General features: G+C 35.4%; 1 protein-coding gene and 1 pseudogene across 1 annotated transcript; both read left to right on the forward strand.

Annotated features, from left to right (window-relative positions):
* The first annotated feature begins 938 nt into the window (after window positions 1-938).
* Window positions 939-10,728, forward strand: LOC125870046 (uncharacterized; annotated as a pseudogene).
* Window positions 10,729-11,871: 1,143 nt separating this feature from the next.
* LOC125871491 (tyrosine-protein phosphatase RLPH2-like) lies at window positions 11,872-15,610 on the forward strand. Its single transcript, XM_049552094.1, has 4 exons — window positions 11,872-12,426; window positions 14,572-14,639; window positions 14,884-15,063; window positions 15,321-15,610. The coding sequence occupies exons 1-4, from the start codon at window positions 11,898-11,900 to the stop codon at window positions 15,489-15,491; spliced, it is 948 nt and encodes a 315-aa protein (XP_049408051.1). The 5' UTR covers window positions 11,872-11,897; the 3' UTR covers window positions 15,492-15,610.
* Window positions 15,611-16,212: the final 602 nt, after the last annotated feature.

Genomic DNA, 16,212 nt, shown 5'->3' on the forward strand with positions numbered 1-16,212 from the left:
TATTTCACGAATTATTTTTTAGACCTAGTACTAAATATCAATAAATATGGATAGTATGGTAAAATAGTCATGTTATCAAGTCTAATTATAACAAATAAAAGTGCACAAAGGGAATAACTTTTAACGAGTTTCATATCCAACTATGTATTATTCTTTTTACCTATTCAAACTATCATTTTCTTTGTATCAAAATACACATTGATGATGAGTTGGTAAATATTGTTTTGTGTAGGTCAATTCAATATTTATAGTTTCTACTAACGGATATAATATCAAGTGTATTCATTCGTTAGACGAGCATAATTAATACAAAATACCAAAATCAATAAAATTGCTAGGCGTATATAAAAACAAACAACAATAAAATAGAAAATTGTACTCATTCACTTTATTTCTTTTACTCCCTTCGTTTCAAAAGAATAATCCAATATACATGATAACGTAATCATGAAAATATAAATAACAATAATACATCTCATGCATACATGATGTATAACTAAGGCAAAAATAGAAACACAAAAACTTGCCGTAAAATTCCTCTATAATTTCGTAATATAGAAATTCATGAATAATTGGGGTAAAATTACTACTGCTACTACTGATGTCCTCTAATAAAAATTCGTCTATATGTGAATTGATTCATTAGCTTCGTAATATGTTTTGATAAATAATTGGTGCTAGTTCAAGTAAAAAGCAAAAATATAATATAATTCAAGTGGAAAACTCGTAAAAATTGTTATATTCAGATGTAACTGTTTTTTAATCATTATCTCTTTATTTAAAAAAAAAAAAATCTTTTTTCCAATGTAATTATCTTCTTGGAAACCTAAACACAATATACACACAAACTATCATATTTTGATAAATAGTTGTTAATTATTAATTAAAAATATATATGATTGTGTTTTTTGACCATTAAAAATATTTTAGACTCCTCTTGTGAAAAAAAAAACAAAAAAGAGCACTGTCGTTGTGAAGAACAAGCAATTTCAGCTATGGGGTAACCCTAAAAAAGCTTCTTCTACCTCATCAATGGTAACTCAGCCCTGTAATGTACGTTGTTGATTCAAGATGTTATTATTTATTTATTTTTTGGTGAAATTCACATTGAGCTTTGCATGATTTATGTATCACCGTTTAGTATACTTCAATGGTTCTCTCATTAATGTAGTATAGATAGCCAAATGCATAAGTTTTATTGTTGTATTCTTGCTGTTTCTCCTTTTCCTGTTGTGAAGGAGGGAACTTGATCTAAGGGTGTGACCTAGTGATTAACAAAATTAGGTGAATAGTATGCCGAGTTACTATGCACCGCTATGTACTGGATATTTGTTACCCGAGGCTTAAACAACGGGTAGAAGGGTAGTAAGTAGCCGAGAGTTGTCATACTTTTATGTGGGAAAGGTAAGGGTTCAGTTTAGTTAGTTATTAGTATTCTTATTCTTCAATTTTCACTAGTAGTCTCGTTATTTTCCTTTCAATCTTGCTTTGATTTCACTTATTTTGAGCCAAGGGTCTAGCGGAAACAATGTCTATACCCCACAAAGGTAAGGGTAAGGTCTGTGTAAATCTCAACCTCCCCAGACCCACTTGTGGGATTACCATGGGTATGTTGTTGTTAGTGGATAATCAACACAAGACTTCATTTGTTCCATTAATGTATCTGGGGACAGTGGAATAACCATTTAACAAAAACTAAATGGGTGAACATTCCTAAAGAAATGAGGTAACAGGGCTGAATTTATTTATCTGCTACAAAATTTCAGAATTATACAAATGTTGTAGAGCAACAGACAACAAAAGTGAACTTCTTTGGAAGCATACAATATGTTTCCCATGTTTCGTTGTTTTTCGCCTAGAAGCTAACAATTCTAATAGTTGAAAGAAGTCAAATTATGCATTTTTGTCTGCAGGTTTTTCTGTGAGGTGTTTACAATCTTTTTCTTCTTAAACTTTCTCCAGCGGAAGAAAACTAGAAATGGCAAAAGATAAAGTTGCAAGCTTACGTACTGAAGTTTCCCAGTCAAGGAAAAATTTGACCAAGAAAATGCAAAAGGTGAACAAAGAGCTGATTGTTGACAAAACATTTGTTCCTATTTCTGGATCACTATATTAGGTTCATGTTTTAAGACTACATTTCCTCCGGAGCTCTTTCCTCTTTACCCATTAGCTGAAGGAGAGAAGCTACTTCCACACTCTGTGCGACCTGATTGGTTTGGAGGCAAGTATCGGTATTCATGGCCTTCTGTAACTAAAAGATGGATTGATAGGTTGAGAAGGCCAAAGAGGAAGTCTGGGAATCAGCTGATATATATGATTCCATTCAGTTGTCAAAAAATTATGTTCTCGTGGACAAAATTCTTCTGTATGCTGCCTTGTTCTATTGGTCAATCTCCACATACTCATTCCACTTCAGATTTTGTATGATGGGGCCAACAGTACTAGATATTGTTGCCTTGACAGGATGTAGGCCACATGGAAAGGAAGTCAGTGCCATTCTTGGTATGGCTGGATCGACCATATATTTCTCAATGTGTAGAGGTAGAAACGGTTGTGACAGAGAAAGAACATATATCTTTTCTGTTTACGTGGCTCAGCGAGCATCTGTTTTGTGACTCATCTCTAAACATGATCAACTAATGCAAACAACTGGCGTTTGCTCTTGCTGCGGGTTGAAAGCTTGCTTTGGCACCCTTTCTCTTGTCTAATTTATATCATGGATGCACTGAAATCATTATGGACAGGTTTCTTCAGGAAAGAGGTCCATTCTGGATCTTGCAGTTCTGGCTACAGTTTACTTTCCAGAATTCCGACCTGCGACTTTGGATAAACGTAATTTACCCACCTATGGGTACCCCCCAGCTGAAGGCGTGTTGAGACCTAAATTGTTCAAGGAATACTTTCTCTTCTTTCATAAATGCTCATCTAGAACTGCCAGCCAATTCACCCCATTTTCTTCTAGGAAGTTTGGGCCTGTGTGGTTTAAGAAGTCACTTGATCCTAACTTCCAAAAACTTAATAAGCCAGAGCTACAAGACATTTGGGCCAGTTATCTCATTGCTCGAGACCTCTCTTACAGTATCCTTCTGGATGAATCTTTGAAGTGCAAATATGGGGTAGACCATTATTCTCCAAATCCGTTTGCTCAACAGTTTGGTATGACTCAGGCTGTCCCCTTCCATCAATTAGCCTATAAACTTCCAATTAGAAGAAAAGATTTCTAGTCTGCAGATTACACCGAAGAAACTGAATCAAGGTTTTGCCAATTGTAAAGGAAGTTTTCATTTGTTCCATTTGATACTAATCCTAGCTCTATAGAGTTCTTTGGTTCCTGGTGGTTCACTTATATCAACACTCGGGACAAGACTGCTAACCATGTCCTCAGGAAGATCTCATTGCATGTCCTCTGTTCATCTGACAGGCAAGAAGTTCCTGCTCCCAGATCCAATGATACTAAAGGCAATTTGGCCAGAATATGAAGGTATGATATCCTTCTTGATGGAACAATTTGTAAGATTTCTATTTTGCTGGTGTATAGAACCGTCAAAATGGGTTTGGCTTGTTGGTGATTTTTGCTTATTGGTTAGATTTTGTGATAGCTTTCAATGTTCTCTGATTCTTGTCCTTTTCTCAGTTTGGTTTCTGTTTCTGATTTTGATATCTTGTATTGCCTCCTTCATTGAGTGATCGCTTGCATAAACCTCTTCATGTAAATTTGTTGGCTAGTAAGAGCATGTAAATATTTTTTGCTATGCACTAACTTTCTATCTTTTGAATGGCATACCATAGTACAGCCAAGTTAGTCCAAACATGGAAAGTGAAACCAGAAGTGTACTTCTACTTATAGTTTCTGGTTGCACAGCTTGATAGATCATGTATGCCTCAAAATAGCACTATTGATGAACCACTGGCATGGGAAAAAAAATTACTTCTCATAGCCCGAAGAGGATGTGTATGCACATTTATTGTACATAAGTTATATAGGAATGTTCGATTAATGAACAATTCTTTTGAGCCGAGGGTCTATTTATGTTGTTGGTTTTGTATTTGGCTAGTGCAAGGAAAAAATTATCCGAATTAATTAAGGAAGGTCTTTTTACCTTAAAACAAACTACTGTAAAGAGGTTTCTAAATATATGTTTTTTTCTAACCTAAGCAGGATTCTTTAAATGATTTGTAGTATATTTATATATGTTTATAATAACTATATTGTCATCTGATTTAATTAATTCTAAAAATAAAGTGCATTCTTCTGAAGCTATTTTGACATTTGATAAATTAAAAATCCCGGTAAAAGGAAGATTAAATCTCGTCTTCAGCTCACTGAGGACTTAACCCTTGATAAGATGGTCTGGAGGTCTANGTTTCTAAATATATGTTTTTTTCTAACCTAAGTAGGATTCTTTAAATGATTTGTAGTATATTTATATATGTTTATAATAACTATTGTCATCTGATTTAATTAATTTTAAAAATAAAGTGCATTCTTCTGAAGCTATTTTGACATTTGATAAATTAAAAATCCCGGTAAAAGGAAGATTAAATCTCGTCTTCAGCTCACCGAGGACTTAACCCTTGATAAGATGGTCTGGAGGTCTAGAATTAAGGTAGAAAGTTAGTAGGTGTACGTTCCCTTTCTCAGAGTATTATTATTATTCTTAATGTTTTCCTTATTTTTAGACTTCTATCACTACCGGTTGTTTCGTGTGCCTCGGTATATTATTATCTTCTTGTTGTTTCTGCTTGTTGCTTCTGCATTTTTCTTTCACTTTTCGTGCAGCCAAGGAACTATCAGAAATAACCTCTCTACCTTCTCAAAGATAGCCCTCCTCATACCCTACCAATGGGATTACACTAGGTTGTTTGTTGTTGTTCATCAACAACTCCTTGCTTGTCAATAAATTTTGTTTAGACACTGAAACTATTATTTGTTCTAATTGAGTACCTGAACAACGGATAAAATGTTCATATTGCACATTTGTAACGTGTGTTCGCAAATGCCTATTAAATAGATAAGTTTAGCCACATAAAATATATCACATCCTTTAATGATATACATTAGGCTCGATCAAGAACTATAACATATTTTAAATGGTTAACAAGCACGTGAAAACACACATAAAAACATATACAAAATTTATGTCAAAAAATCTCTAATAAAAACATATCTTAAGGTACTCAACGAGAACATACAAGTATTTAAATAAAATTCAGTGTACAACTTTAAGGGGTTGTTTGGTCTGAAGACAAGTTATGTTAGGATTAGTTCTTTTGAGATTACTTTTATTGGGATATCTTGATATTATTTCTTGTTGACTTATTGGTTTGTTATATTAAGAAAAAACATGCATTGCATAATTTTTAAGAAGTTGTTTGTATACAAAAATACCCGTTAAAAAAGGATTTGAGGGACCTCCGGAGTCTTTATGCCATTTCAATATTTTACAAATTCAAAGAGATTTGGAATAGAGTGGTGGAGAGATGTGAGAAGAGACTGTCCAGATGGAAAACAAAATATTTTTCGAGAGAGGGGAGATTAGTCTTGATCAACTTAGTCTTAGATGCCTTGCCAACTCATCTGATGTCAATTTTCCCCATTCCAGCCAAAGTAGAAGAATGAATTGATGCCATAAGGACAATTTTTTTGTGGAATGGAGATAAGGAGTATGTAAGATTTCATTTAGTTGAATGGAAGACTGTAATCCTATCTAAAAAGCATGGGGGGTTAGGAATAAAAAAATTGAGAAAACAGAACAAAAGCTTGCTTATGAAATGGCTGTTGAGATTCCCTAAAGAAGAGCAGACACTGTGGGTTAGGGTGATTCAAGCAAAATATGAGAAGGAAGATTTTTTTTATTATTATAACCGAGAAATCCGTCTGTGACCCGCCCTTTGGACCAATCACAGCCTTCTAACGGTGGATAATGGGCCTGCCCCTCTGCCCTTCTCCACTTAAATACCGGGTTTCGCTTTGCATGGTGTGGGGCTTGAACGTGCGACCTAAGCCACAAATCCTTCACCTTTTGCCACTCAAGCTAGGCCTTGGGGGCGAGAAGGAAGATTTTTGGTAGACTAAAGTAGTAATTTTTGCTTACGGTATCAGTCTGTGGAGGTTAATCAAAAACTTACGGCATATTTTCTTTGAAAGAACAAGCTTTAATGTAAACAGTGAAAGGAAGATCATGTTCTGGAAAAATGATTTGATAGGAGATGGCAGTCTCAAGAAACTTTTTCCGGATATTTTTCTACTAAATCAGCAACAAAAGTCTACTCTGCAAAAAATATGGACTCCTTAAGGGTGAAATCTGACATATAGAAGACTGATGCAAGGCCGGGAGGTGGAAAGACTGGCGGAATTTTATGGCACCTTAGATCAGTATACAGGACCAAAGGAAGGAGAAGATACTCCTGGATGGAAATGCCATAACAAAGGCTTTTTCATAGTTAGCTCTGCTTATAAGAATTTGAATAAAATGCGGTCTCGAATCAGTTTCTTACCGAGGAAGCTTATATGGAAAGTGAAAATTCCTTACAAAGTGGTAGCCTTCACTTGGATGGTAGTGAAAGAGGCTGCTCTAACTCAAGAAAACCTCATAAAGAGGGTCATACAATGTGTCCAAGATGCTATTTTTGTGAGCAAAAGGCAGAGACAATCAACCATCTGTATCTACACTGTGAAGTGGTTAGCCAACTATGGAACCTGTTTACTAGTTTCAGAGGCATAAGGTGGACTATGCCTGAAAGGGCAGAGCAGGCTCTAGTAAGCTAGAACAATGAGATGGAGTGGTGGCATAGTCAAAAACATATGGAGAATTGTCCTAATAGTGATATGGTGGACCATTTGGAAGGAGAGAAATTCAAGATGTTTTGAAAGTGAAATGAATTGTTTTATCACTTTTTGCTATTGGTATTGTTTGGAGTATATTGATGATCCTATAGCAGCTGTAGACATCTTAAGATCCTTGTAAGATGAAACAAGACCTAGAGATAGGTTTTCTTTTTTGGATTGTTGAGCCTACTCCTTTGTATATAGCTCTGTGATGTAAATTCTTGGGATCCTAGCCTTAGTGTTGAAGATTTATATACAAAATTGTTACCTTTGTCAAAAAAAGTATTTTATCCCGGGATAACTACTCCTGATACTATTATTCCACTTTCTAACAGGAACAACTATTCAAATTATTGGTTTTAAAAAAAAATAAAAGGAAAGAGCGTATCAACATTTAATTTAGTATCCCTTTAATTGTTTTTCTTAGATTCTTATTTGTTCACAAATCTTTTTGGTCAAATTTGTTGGAAAATTGCCCCATATATATAGTACATTTAAATTATAAATCTCTGATAGAAAACTCATTTAAAAATAATAATTCATTGTTCTATGTGGTACTTAAAGATAAGTTTATTGATGTGACGTTGGAACACGTGTAAGTATATAAGTAAGAAGGTGGTTACTTTCTTTAGTATTTGCTTTGGTATAAGGAAAGTAAAAACGAAAAAGCATGTTAGGCATACTACAAAGAAGGTAAAAACTGCACTTGATGTTTACACCTAATTAAGTAATACAAGATATGTGTCTTGCATTCAATAATGGTTTCGGTTTAGGAAAATATCAATAGATTTTGGTAGCTTCAACAAGTTGGGATGTAGAAGTGAAAATATTACAAATATGTACAATTTATTTTTTAGCACAATTTAATGAAGAGAAACTTGATGTTGGATACCCGCATTGGAGGATGACTATATCCGGATCGTGCTTGCTGGGCCCGGCCCATTTTCGTCACTTTTGAATATATATACCATGAAAAAGTGCTCACAAGCAATTTTATTTGTGAGGTAAACCCTAAAGAAGCTTCTACTCACTCATCGGGGTAAGTTGTTTTTTCTCTTTTATTCTTCTTCTAATAGTACTCTCCATTAGTGTGGTATTTTTGTTTTTTAGATTTGTTTCCATGGACAATTAGCTATTCGTTGATTAATCATTTTGTAAGTTGTATTAACCTTGAATAATCCTCTGTTGTTGCCTAACCACCAAAAACATCTTCCCCTATTTCTAGCCCACTAAACTGCTTAAGTGTGCTAAAGAAATCAACCATTTTTTGTACTTCCGAGTCATTGACTTGTCTTCTGAAAATGATGTTCCAACCTTGAGTGTCCACATTTCTAGATGCATTTGGGACAGTGGAGTAGCCTTTTAATAAGAATTAAATGGATGGAGATTCCTAGAGAAATGAAGTAACCGGGCTGAATTCATTTATCTCCTACTAAGTTTCAGGATTATACAAATGGTTTAGAGCAGTGTTTTCAAAAACGTTTATGGGGCGAGTCTCGGGGCGGGGCGTACCAAAAACGCTCCTGGGCGTAAATTAAAGACGTAGATCCATCTAAAATTTGAGGCGTAAGCCTCGAGCATAAAAACGTAAGTCTTGGGCGTAAAAAACATAGGTCCAGGCATTTTTAATTATTTTTTTAACCTTTTTTGCTTTAAATCATATTTTTTATTATTGGTGTAATGATATTTCTCAAATAGTAATTATAATACTTTTTTTATTCATTATTGATTATTAATACTTATCTCAAATAAATATAGTTTCTATATATTATAGGTTATTTATAAAAATTTATTTGTAAAATCATTGAAAGGTTTACTTTTGCTTATTTTATTAGTAATAAAACTATAAAATTGAATATACATGAGACTACGCCCCGTAGATCCATGGGATTTACTCCCCGTGTCTCGGGGCTTACGCCTCGCCCCGTACGGTATAAAACGTCCCGCCTCACCCCCCTGCCTTTTAAAACACTGGTTTAGAGCAACAACCAATAACAAGGAACTTGTTTGAAAGCATACAATATAGTAGATTGATTAATGTGAGAACAGATTATGAGGTATTCAAATTTGTGAGTAGATGATTGAATTCAGTCTTGGTTAAACAGCTTTCAGCATATGTTTCCTTGCTTTTACCTAGAATATAGTGATTTTAATAGTTTAAAGAAGTCAAATTACGTGTTCAAATCTGCAGGTTTTTCCCTGAGGTGCTTACTATCTGCTAGAAGAACATTGGGCCAGAATATGAAGAGGGGATATGAAGGTATGATATCCTTCTTGATGGAACAAATTATAAGATTTCTATTTTGCTGGTATATCCCTAGATAGAGCTGTCAAAATGAGTTTGGCTCATTGGTGATTATTGCATATACCATTGCATTGGATTTAGTGATAGCTTTCAATGTTCTCTCTGATTCTTTCATATACCTTTTCATTGGATTTTGTGATGGCTTTCAATGTTCTCTCTGATACTTGTCCTTTCCGTCTGGTTTCTGTTTCTGATTTTGATGCCTTGTATTGCTCCTTATTCATGCCTTAATTTCTTTCAGGGGAAAGTATTCCGTCGCAATCTTTGGCACGGCAAGATAAGCGCGTACAACAAATGAACTCGCATGAGGTAAGTGAAAAGATATGTATGAGAACATTATGCTTGGTAAAAATTCCCATCCCTCAAACGACCCTCTGAGATTATAACAGGATCAATTAGCCTGATTCCTTCACTTCACCATTGCTTGACTTTTCAGAATGGGAAGACTTGCTCAATGAAAATGCTGCCAAAAGGCACAACTTCTACTCCTGCTAATGAAGACAAGACTAGAGCAGAGAATCAGGTTGCTTCTGATGATGCACCAATCTCCACTTTTGACAAAGTATGTTATCCCTTATTACTTGTGTCATTATGTTTGATCACCCCATCATTTTGAGAGCTTTTTCTTTCAGGAGGGTGTGGAAGGCATGGTTTCCCCATCATTAGCTAATACCAGAAGCAAGGTATCTGATGCTGTTGAAACACCCGACTGCCCTATAAAAGTTGAAAATCTTGAAGACTTCTTTGCTCGAGTTAGTGGACAAATTAAACGAGCTCAATCTCTCGATTTTTCTGCTGATCAATCTTCTAATGACAAGATATCCGCCACGCAGAAGCCTACACCATCTGCGGAGATGCTTGCCACAGCGAAAGGTGATATCGAGAGAGTACTAAATATGCCTTCTGAAAACATGCTTCTACCAGAAAACTGTTTAGCATTAAGTGCAGCACTATCAATATATGCTGCAGCACCAGATGTATCAGCTGAGAGAGCGCTTGCCTTGGAGAAACTCAAAGAGAACCTTCCGCACTTTTCCTTGACGTTGCGTAGAGCTATGAAGGACAAAGAGGAGTATTTTAGTAAGGCTGCCAAGAAAACGCGCCTCGTTGACGCGCTCATAAAAGATCAGGAACTCTATACTGACCTAAAAGACTGCAGGGGCACGCTTGACATCCAAATCAGCAAGCTGGTGGCAAAAATGAAGGATGCACAGACAAAGATCAAAGCAATCGAGGAGCAAAAACTGAGTTTGGCGAAGAGGTGCTTTAAGAAGTCTAGTGTTCTTGATAAAGTGGAAGCTGAGTATCAATCCCTGAAGGAGTTGAACGAGCTAGCTGATTCGGATGCTGCTCGAGTAAAAGAAAGCTTGAAATACTTCAAGAGTAAGATAATCTGAGTGATTGCTTGCATAAACCGTTCTTTAAGAGCATGTAATATTACATGCCAAGTTAGTCCAAACATGTATCTGTGGAAGCAGAAGTGTACAAGTTATGGTTTCTTGTGAACTTGTGGATTTTCTGAACATATTGTTAGTAACTTTGTTGTTAGTGTTCCTTTCTTTCAGAATGCTATCTAATGTTTTCCCTAATATTTGTCATGAACTTTAATAATTTCTTTTTTCTATAATTGTTTTTAACTGTTTTCCTTGATCGACGGTCTATGAGAAACAATATCTTTACCTCCACAAGGTAGGGGTAAAGTTTGTTTACATACTACTCTCCTGTCTCCCAAGATCATACCTGTGGGATTATATTGGATTTGTCGTTGTTGTATTGTTTGCAACTTTGGTAAATGACAATGGTAAGAGTTCTTTTTCTCTCTTTTTTCTTTCCAAATTTAATTATTCTTCATGCACTTTGCCTGTTTGTTTTTGCATCATCTCCATTTTCTNACTCTCCAGTCTCCCAAGATCATACCTGTGGGATTATACTGGATTTGTCGTCGTTGTATTGTTTGCAACTTTGGTAAATGACAATGGTAAGAGTTCTTTTTCTCTCTCTTTTTTCTTTCCAAATTTAATTATTCTTCATGCACTTTGCCTTTTTGTTTTTGCATCATCTCCATTTTCTCTAACATTTCCTATGCATTACTTGAAAGAATTCATGATTATGGTTGAATTATTTGTATTGGTTATATCAAATTATTTTTACTTTATACATTGTAACAATATGAAAACATTTTGTTAAATTTAACCCCCTTTTTAAAAATTAATTTGTTACTAGGAGGTGGATGGTGTGAGTGTCCCTTCAATTTTTACCAACTTATTGAGTTGACTAGGAACTTTCATGCATTATCATCAATTATAGACTAATACATTCATGCTTCTCAACAATCTAGTTATTACATGCTTTTGTTTGAGACAGTTTCAACTTTCAACTAGTGATACGGACTGACTCGCATATTTTGTATTTGTGTTTTTTATCTGAATAATCATAAATTGTTATCAAAAAAAATTTTACGGTGTAGGGTGTACATTCTCTCTTTTGATTTAAAAATTAAGTCAAATGGCACTCCGGATAATTTGATTTGAATTTTTTTCACCGATGAATTTGCATTCAGCATATGCTATATTTTTTGAGAAAATGGCAAAAATGGTACTTAATTTTTGGTTGTACGTTCACAATAGTCCCTTAAGTATTGCCTAAGCAATTTTAGTCCTCTAAATTTGTAAAATATAGCAAATTCAACCAAAAAAAATCAGTGAAACAATTAATCAAGCATCTCCATCCACCCATTTTTATAAACACAAAAACATCAAAACAATGGAGGACAATAACCCAACCCCCACAAAACCCAGGGTGGTCTGTTGTATAGGTGATATCCATGGCTACATAACAAAACTCCAAAATCTATGGTCAAATCTTGAATCTTGCATTAACCCATCTGATTTTGAGACTGCCCTTGTCATTTTCTTGGGTGATTACTGTGATAGAGGTCCAGAAACTAGTAAAGTTCTAGACTTTCTCATTTCTTTGCCATCAAAATACCCAAAACAATCCCATGTTTTTCTTTGTGGGAATCATGATTTTGCATTTGGGGCATTCTTGGGTGTACTTCCAAGTCCACCTGATGGGTCTGAATTTTGTGAGACATGGAAAGAGTATGAAATGAATGAGGAAAGAGAAGGGTGGTATAAAGGTGAAAGCTTTGAGAATATGCATTTGCAAGGGAGGAGATGGGCTGGGAATCATACTGTTAAGTTTAATGCTGTAAAGGGTATTGATTATAAAGGATCTATTTATGATGCTGCTCCTACTTTTGAGTCTTATGGTGTTCCCCATGGTTCTGCTGGTATGATTCCTTAATTATTATCTTTTGTTGGTTGCTGATTAGGATAGAAGCTTAGTTGGTAGTTGAGCGTTTTCTCGCATCTGGTGCTAACAGAGGACATTACCTTAGATAGGAGGGTTTGGTGGTCGCGCTGATTAGGATAGAAGGTTAGTCGGTAGTTGAGAGTTCTCTCACTTTTTTACGGGATAGGATTGGTGGTCGTGCATGTACTTACTTGCTTACCAATAGTATTAGCACTATTCTCATAATTCCTAGTCCTTTGATTCGATTATCACCTGTGCTATTTTGTGCTTCGGTTATCGCATCATTTGATTGTCGCTATTGTTCTTTCTGCTGTATGTTGTGTACTACTCTCCTTTTCGCATTATTTAGTTGTTGTTACTGCTTTTGTCTCTGTATTCCTTTTTTCGAACTGTTTTGCTATGCTTTCTAAGCCGAGGGTCTATCAGAAATAGCCACTCTATCTCTACGAGGTAGGGGTTAGGTCTGCATACAATCTATCCTCTCCAGACCCCACTTGTGGGATTACACTTGGTATGTTGTTGTTGTTGTTGTTGGTTTTTGTCTGTTGAATGGGTTGCTAGTTCTGTCATGGACAAAAAGAGTTTGAAAATTAGGTATCATTTCTGCTTTTTCCTTCCTAGCATATTGTTAACTTTGGACTCTTGTTCTAATTTTGAGTATGGTTTATAATGAAGGTGATTTTGGATCACTATTTTAGCTGATGGTAAGTTGATCATTTGTATTAGTGCTTCGGAGTGATACTATTTATCCTAGCAGGATTTCGGAGTGATACTATTTATCCTAGCAGGATTGTGGTGCATAAACAAAGACAATTCAAAAATCTAAGCTCAATCTTCCAGGAGAATGACATGATAGACAAAGATGTAACGCATTGAGCTACAATTGGATGGTTGAAATGGAATAGTTTATGGAAGTGTTATGTGATCAGAAGATAACTAACAAGGTGGAAGGCAATGTCTATAGAATGCTTGTGAAGACAATATTTTATATGGAATGTTGGGACTCTGTAGCCCACCATATCTACAAAACGGATGTTGCAAAATGCAACTGTTAAGAAGGATATGAGATTGGGCAAGACCTCTAACAAGGGTGCAAGTAACACAAATAGATTATAAATGAGAAAAAAGATAACCTAAGATTGTTTGACCATATTCTACATAGATTTCCATATGAACCAGTCTGTAAGGTACGATTCTATAATAACTGAAGGTGATAAGAGGGAATGAGGTAGACCTAAAATCACATAAAGGAAGTTGTCTCAAAGACATGTCTATAAATTGATATGGATTTAGCTAAGAATAGATACATGGAGCATTATCAATTAGCTAGATTAAGACTTAGTTGTTATTGCGCTTACATTAGGTTTGATATTTTCCGGGAGGCTTCTTAGTTTGATCAAGTTTTGTCTGGTTTCTCTCGTTTATCGTTGTAATGTGTTCTATAGTTGTTCATATCATAAAGAAATGTGTAGTAATTTTTTGTTTTCCTCCAATTCAAAAATAGGGGTGTAGTGTCAAATGCAGCTCTTGTTGAGTAGGAATGCTCATCTAATATAGGCGTTGTTCCTTCCTGTCATGCTCATGATTGTCCCTTTTTTCATATGGCGTTGGGTGAACCTCCAAAGAACTTTTGCTGATAGTCCATTCTTTAGTTCTATTACAACAATGTACCCAGTTTAGTCCCACATGTGGACCTCCCGTGAGGGTAGTGCATATGCAGACCTTACCCCTACCTTGGGAGGTGGCGAGGTTGTTTCTGATAGACCCTCGGCTCAAGAAAATAATAGGAGTGAAGAAACCAAAACAAAATACTACACAAGGCATGACAAAGCATACTAAATAAGGAACATAGAAATCAAAGGAACAAGAACCTACAAGAGTAATACTACGACTACTAGTATGAAAGGATAAGGGAGAGTGTGAGACTACCTACTAACCTTATACCCTAATCCGTATCTTCCATAATCTCCTATCCAAGGTCATGTCAATGGTAAGCTAAAGTTGTGCCATGTTATATTACCTTTTACCAAAAAAACTATGAGAATTCTTAATTCTGCCTATTGCAATATGACATAATCAATTTATAATCTTTCTGTTAACAGTAAGGTTTTGCTCTTTACAGATCTTATGAAGGCAGTTCCTAATGAGCACAAGAAATTCCTTGCCAATTTGGTTTGGATCCACGAAGAGGTAATGCTCTTTTGCCTTTATCACTCTTCCGTTTTCAACTTTTTTCTTCATTTGATCCGCTCCTTCACTTTTCCACGGGCACTTTAAGTGAATTGCTTATCTAGAAAAGATGCTTTAAGTTTGATTTATGCTTTATAAATGAACTCAAGAGTGCTCTTATATTGATCATGTCATTGCATAGCCAACATGCAACACTAGCAGGATTCAAGATTTAAAAAGTTTGTCTCGTTCTTTTGCTTTCTAGGACGATGTTACCATAAAAACTGAGGAAGGAATTAAAAGGTGCAAACTAATTGCTGTTCATGCTGGCTTGGAGAAAAACAAACCTGTTGAACAGCAGATTAAAACCTTGAAAGCAAAGGACACGAGGATTCCTAAAGTTGCCCCCCTTAGTGGAAGGAAGGACGTATGGGAAATCCCTCAGGTCACTTCTCTTTAGTGCTTCATTTACAAAATTTTCATTGTGACTACTAGTCTATGTTGCATGGACACTTCAAAAGTTCCATTGGTGCATGTCATATCCTCCAAAAGTATCCGATACAGGTGCAACAACATTTTTGAAGAGTCTGAGCAACATAGTTTGACGCTATTCATTATATCATGTCCTATGCTTTCTAAGAAGATCATGCTAAACCGATTCTTCAACTAAATTTGATTGTTGTTGCATTATTTTGTTAATAGGAACTGACTAAAACTCCAACGATTATCGTTAGTGGCCACCATGCAAAATTACATATTGAAGGCCTCAGACTGGTAATAGATCAAGGTGGTGGATTTGAAGATCAGCCAGTGGCTGCAATAGTGCTTCCTTCACTGGAAATTGTAAGGGATACTGACCATTTGGTGAAGTAGATTATGTTTTTTGTATGTTATTGACCCAATAATCAAATTAAATTGCAAAAATAAAGGTGACTTTTGGACCAGCTACCAAAGTCTCTAGCACCATAATCAGTTATATTTGCTGTGTGTGTGTGTTTAATCTTTAATTGATGATCATTTGGCTAGACTTTTGTTGAATGCAGGTCAGAGATTCAATAGAGAATCATATTATATTGTAGATTCTCTACTTTTTGGTATACTACTCGTATACGTATACGGAAGATCTTCATTTCTACGCTTAAATATATGAAGTTTTTTTTTTTTTTTGAAATTGGTAATGTTTTAAGTTCAATTTAAACTAAGACTCAATTGAAGGGGAGTCGTTGAGCAACAGTAAAGTTGTCTTAGTATGACCTAAAAGTTAGGGGGTTTTAGAAGCAACCATTAATACTTGCATTAAGATAGGTTGTCACATCATACTCCTCGGGATGCTAACGCGGGATGTTTTGTAAATCAGGCTACCCTTAAAATAGACTCAGTTAACTTTTGCAAAGTCTAGATAGTATGCTCTATTTTAGCTTGATTGTGTCAAAAAGAAAAGTGATTATTCTTTTCCATGATTGGTGTATCTTTTATTTATTTTTTCACGTTCCAGGGTCTTAGAAACATGAATCCATGATTATTAAAATCTTCGATACGTATTAACACATGAGTTTTCTCAAATTAGGAGGGTCTAGATATCGCCATGATTAAA

This window comes from Solanum stenotomum, chromosome 7 (genome assembly GCF_019186545.1).
Source record: "Solanum stenotomum isolate F172 chromosome 7, ASM1918654v1, whole genome shotgun sequence".
Taxonomy (NCBI): Eukaryota; Viridiplantae; Streptophyta; class Magnoliopsida; order Solanales; family Solanaceae; genus Solanum; species Solanum stenotomum.

What these genes read in the sequence shown, in the direction of transcription:
- LOC125871491 (XM_049552094.1), top strand. Translation starts at nt 11,898, where the DNA reads ATGGAGGACAATAACCCAACCCCCACAAAACCCAGGGTGGTCTGTTGT. An exon ending in TGGTTTGGATCCACGAAGAG is followed by an intron (nt 14,640 to 14,883) that starts GTAATGCTCTTT and finishes TTTGCTTTCTAG; the next exon opens with GACGATGTTACCATAAAAAC. An exon ending in ACGTATGGGAAATCCCTCAG is followed by an intron (nt 15,064 to 15,320) that starts GTCACTTCTCTT and finishes TTTTGTTAATAG; the next exon opens with GAACTGACTAAAACTCCAAC.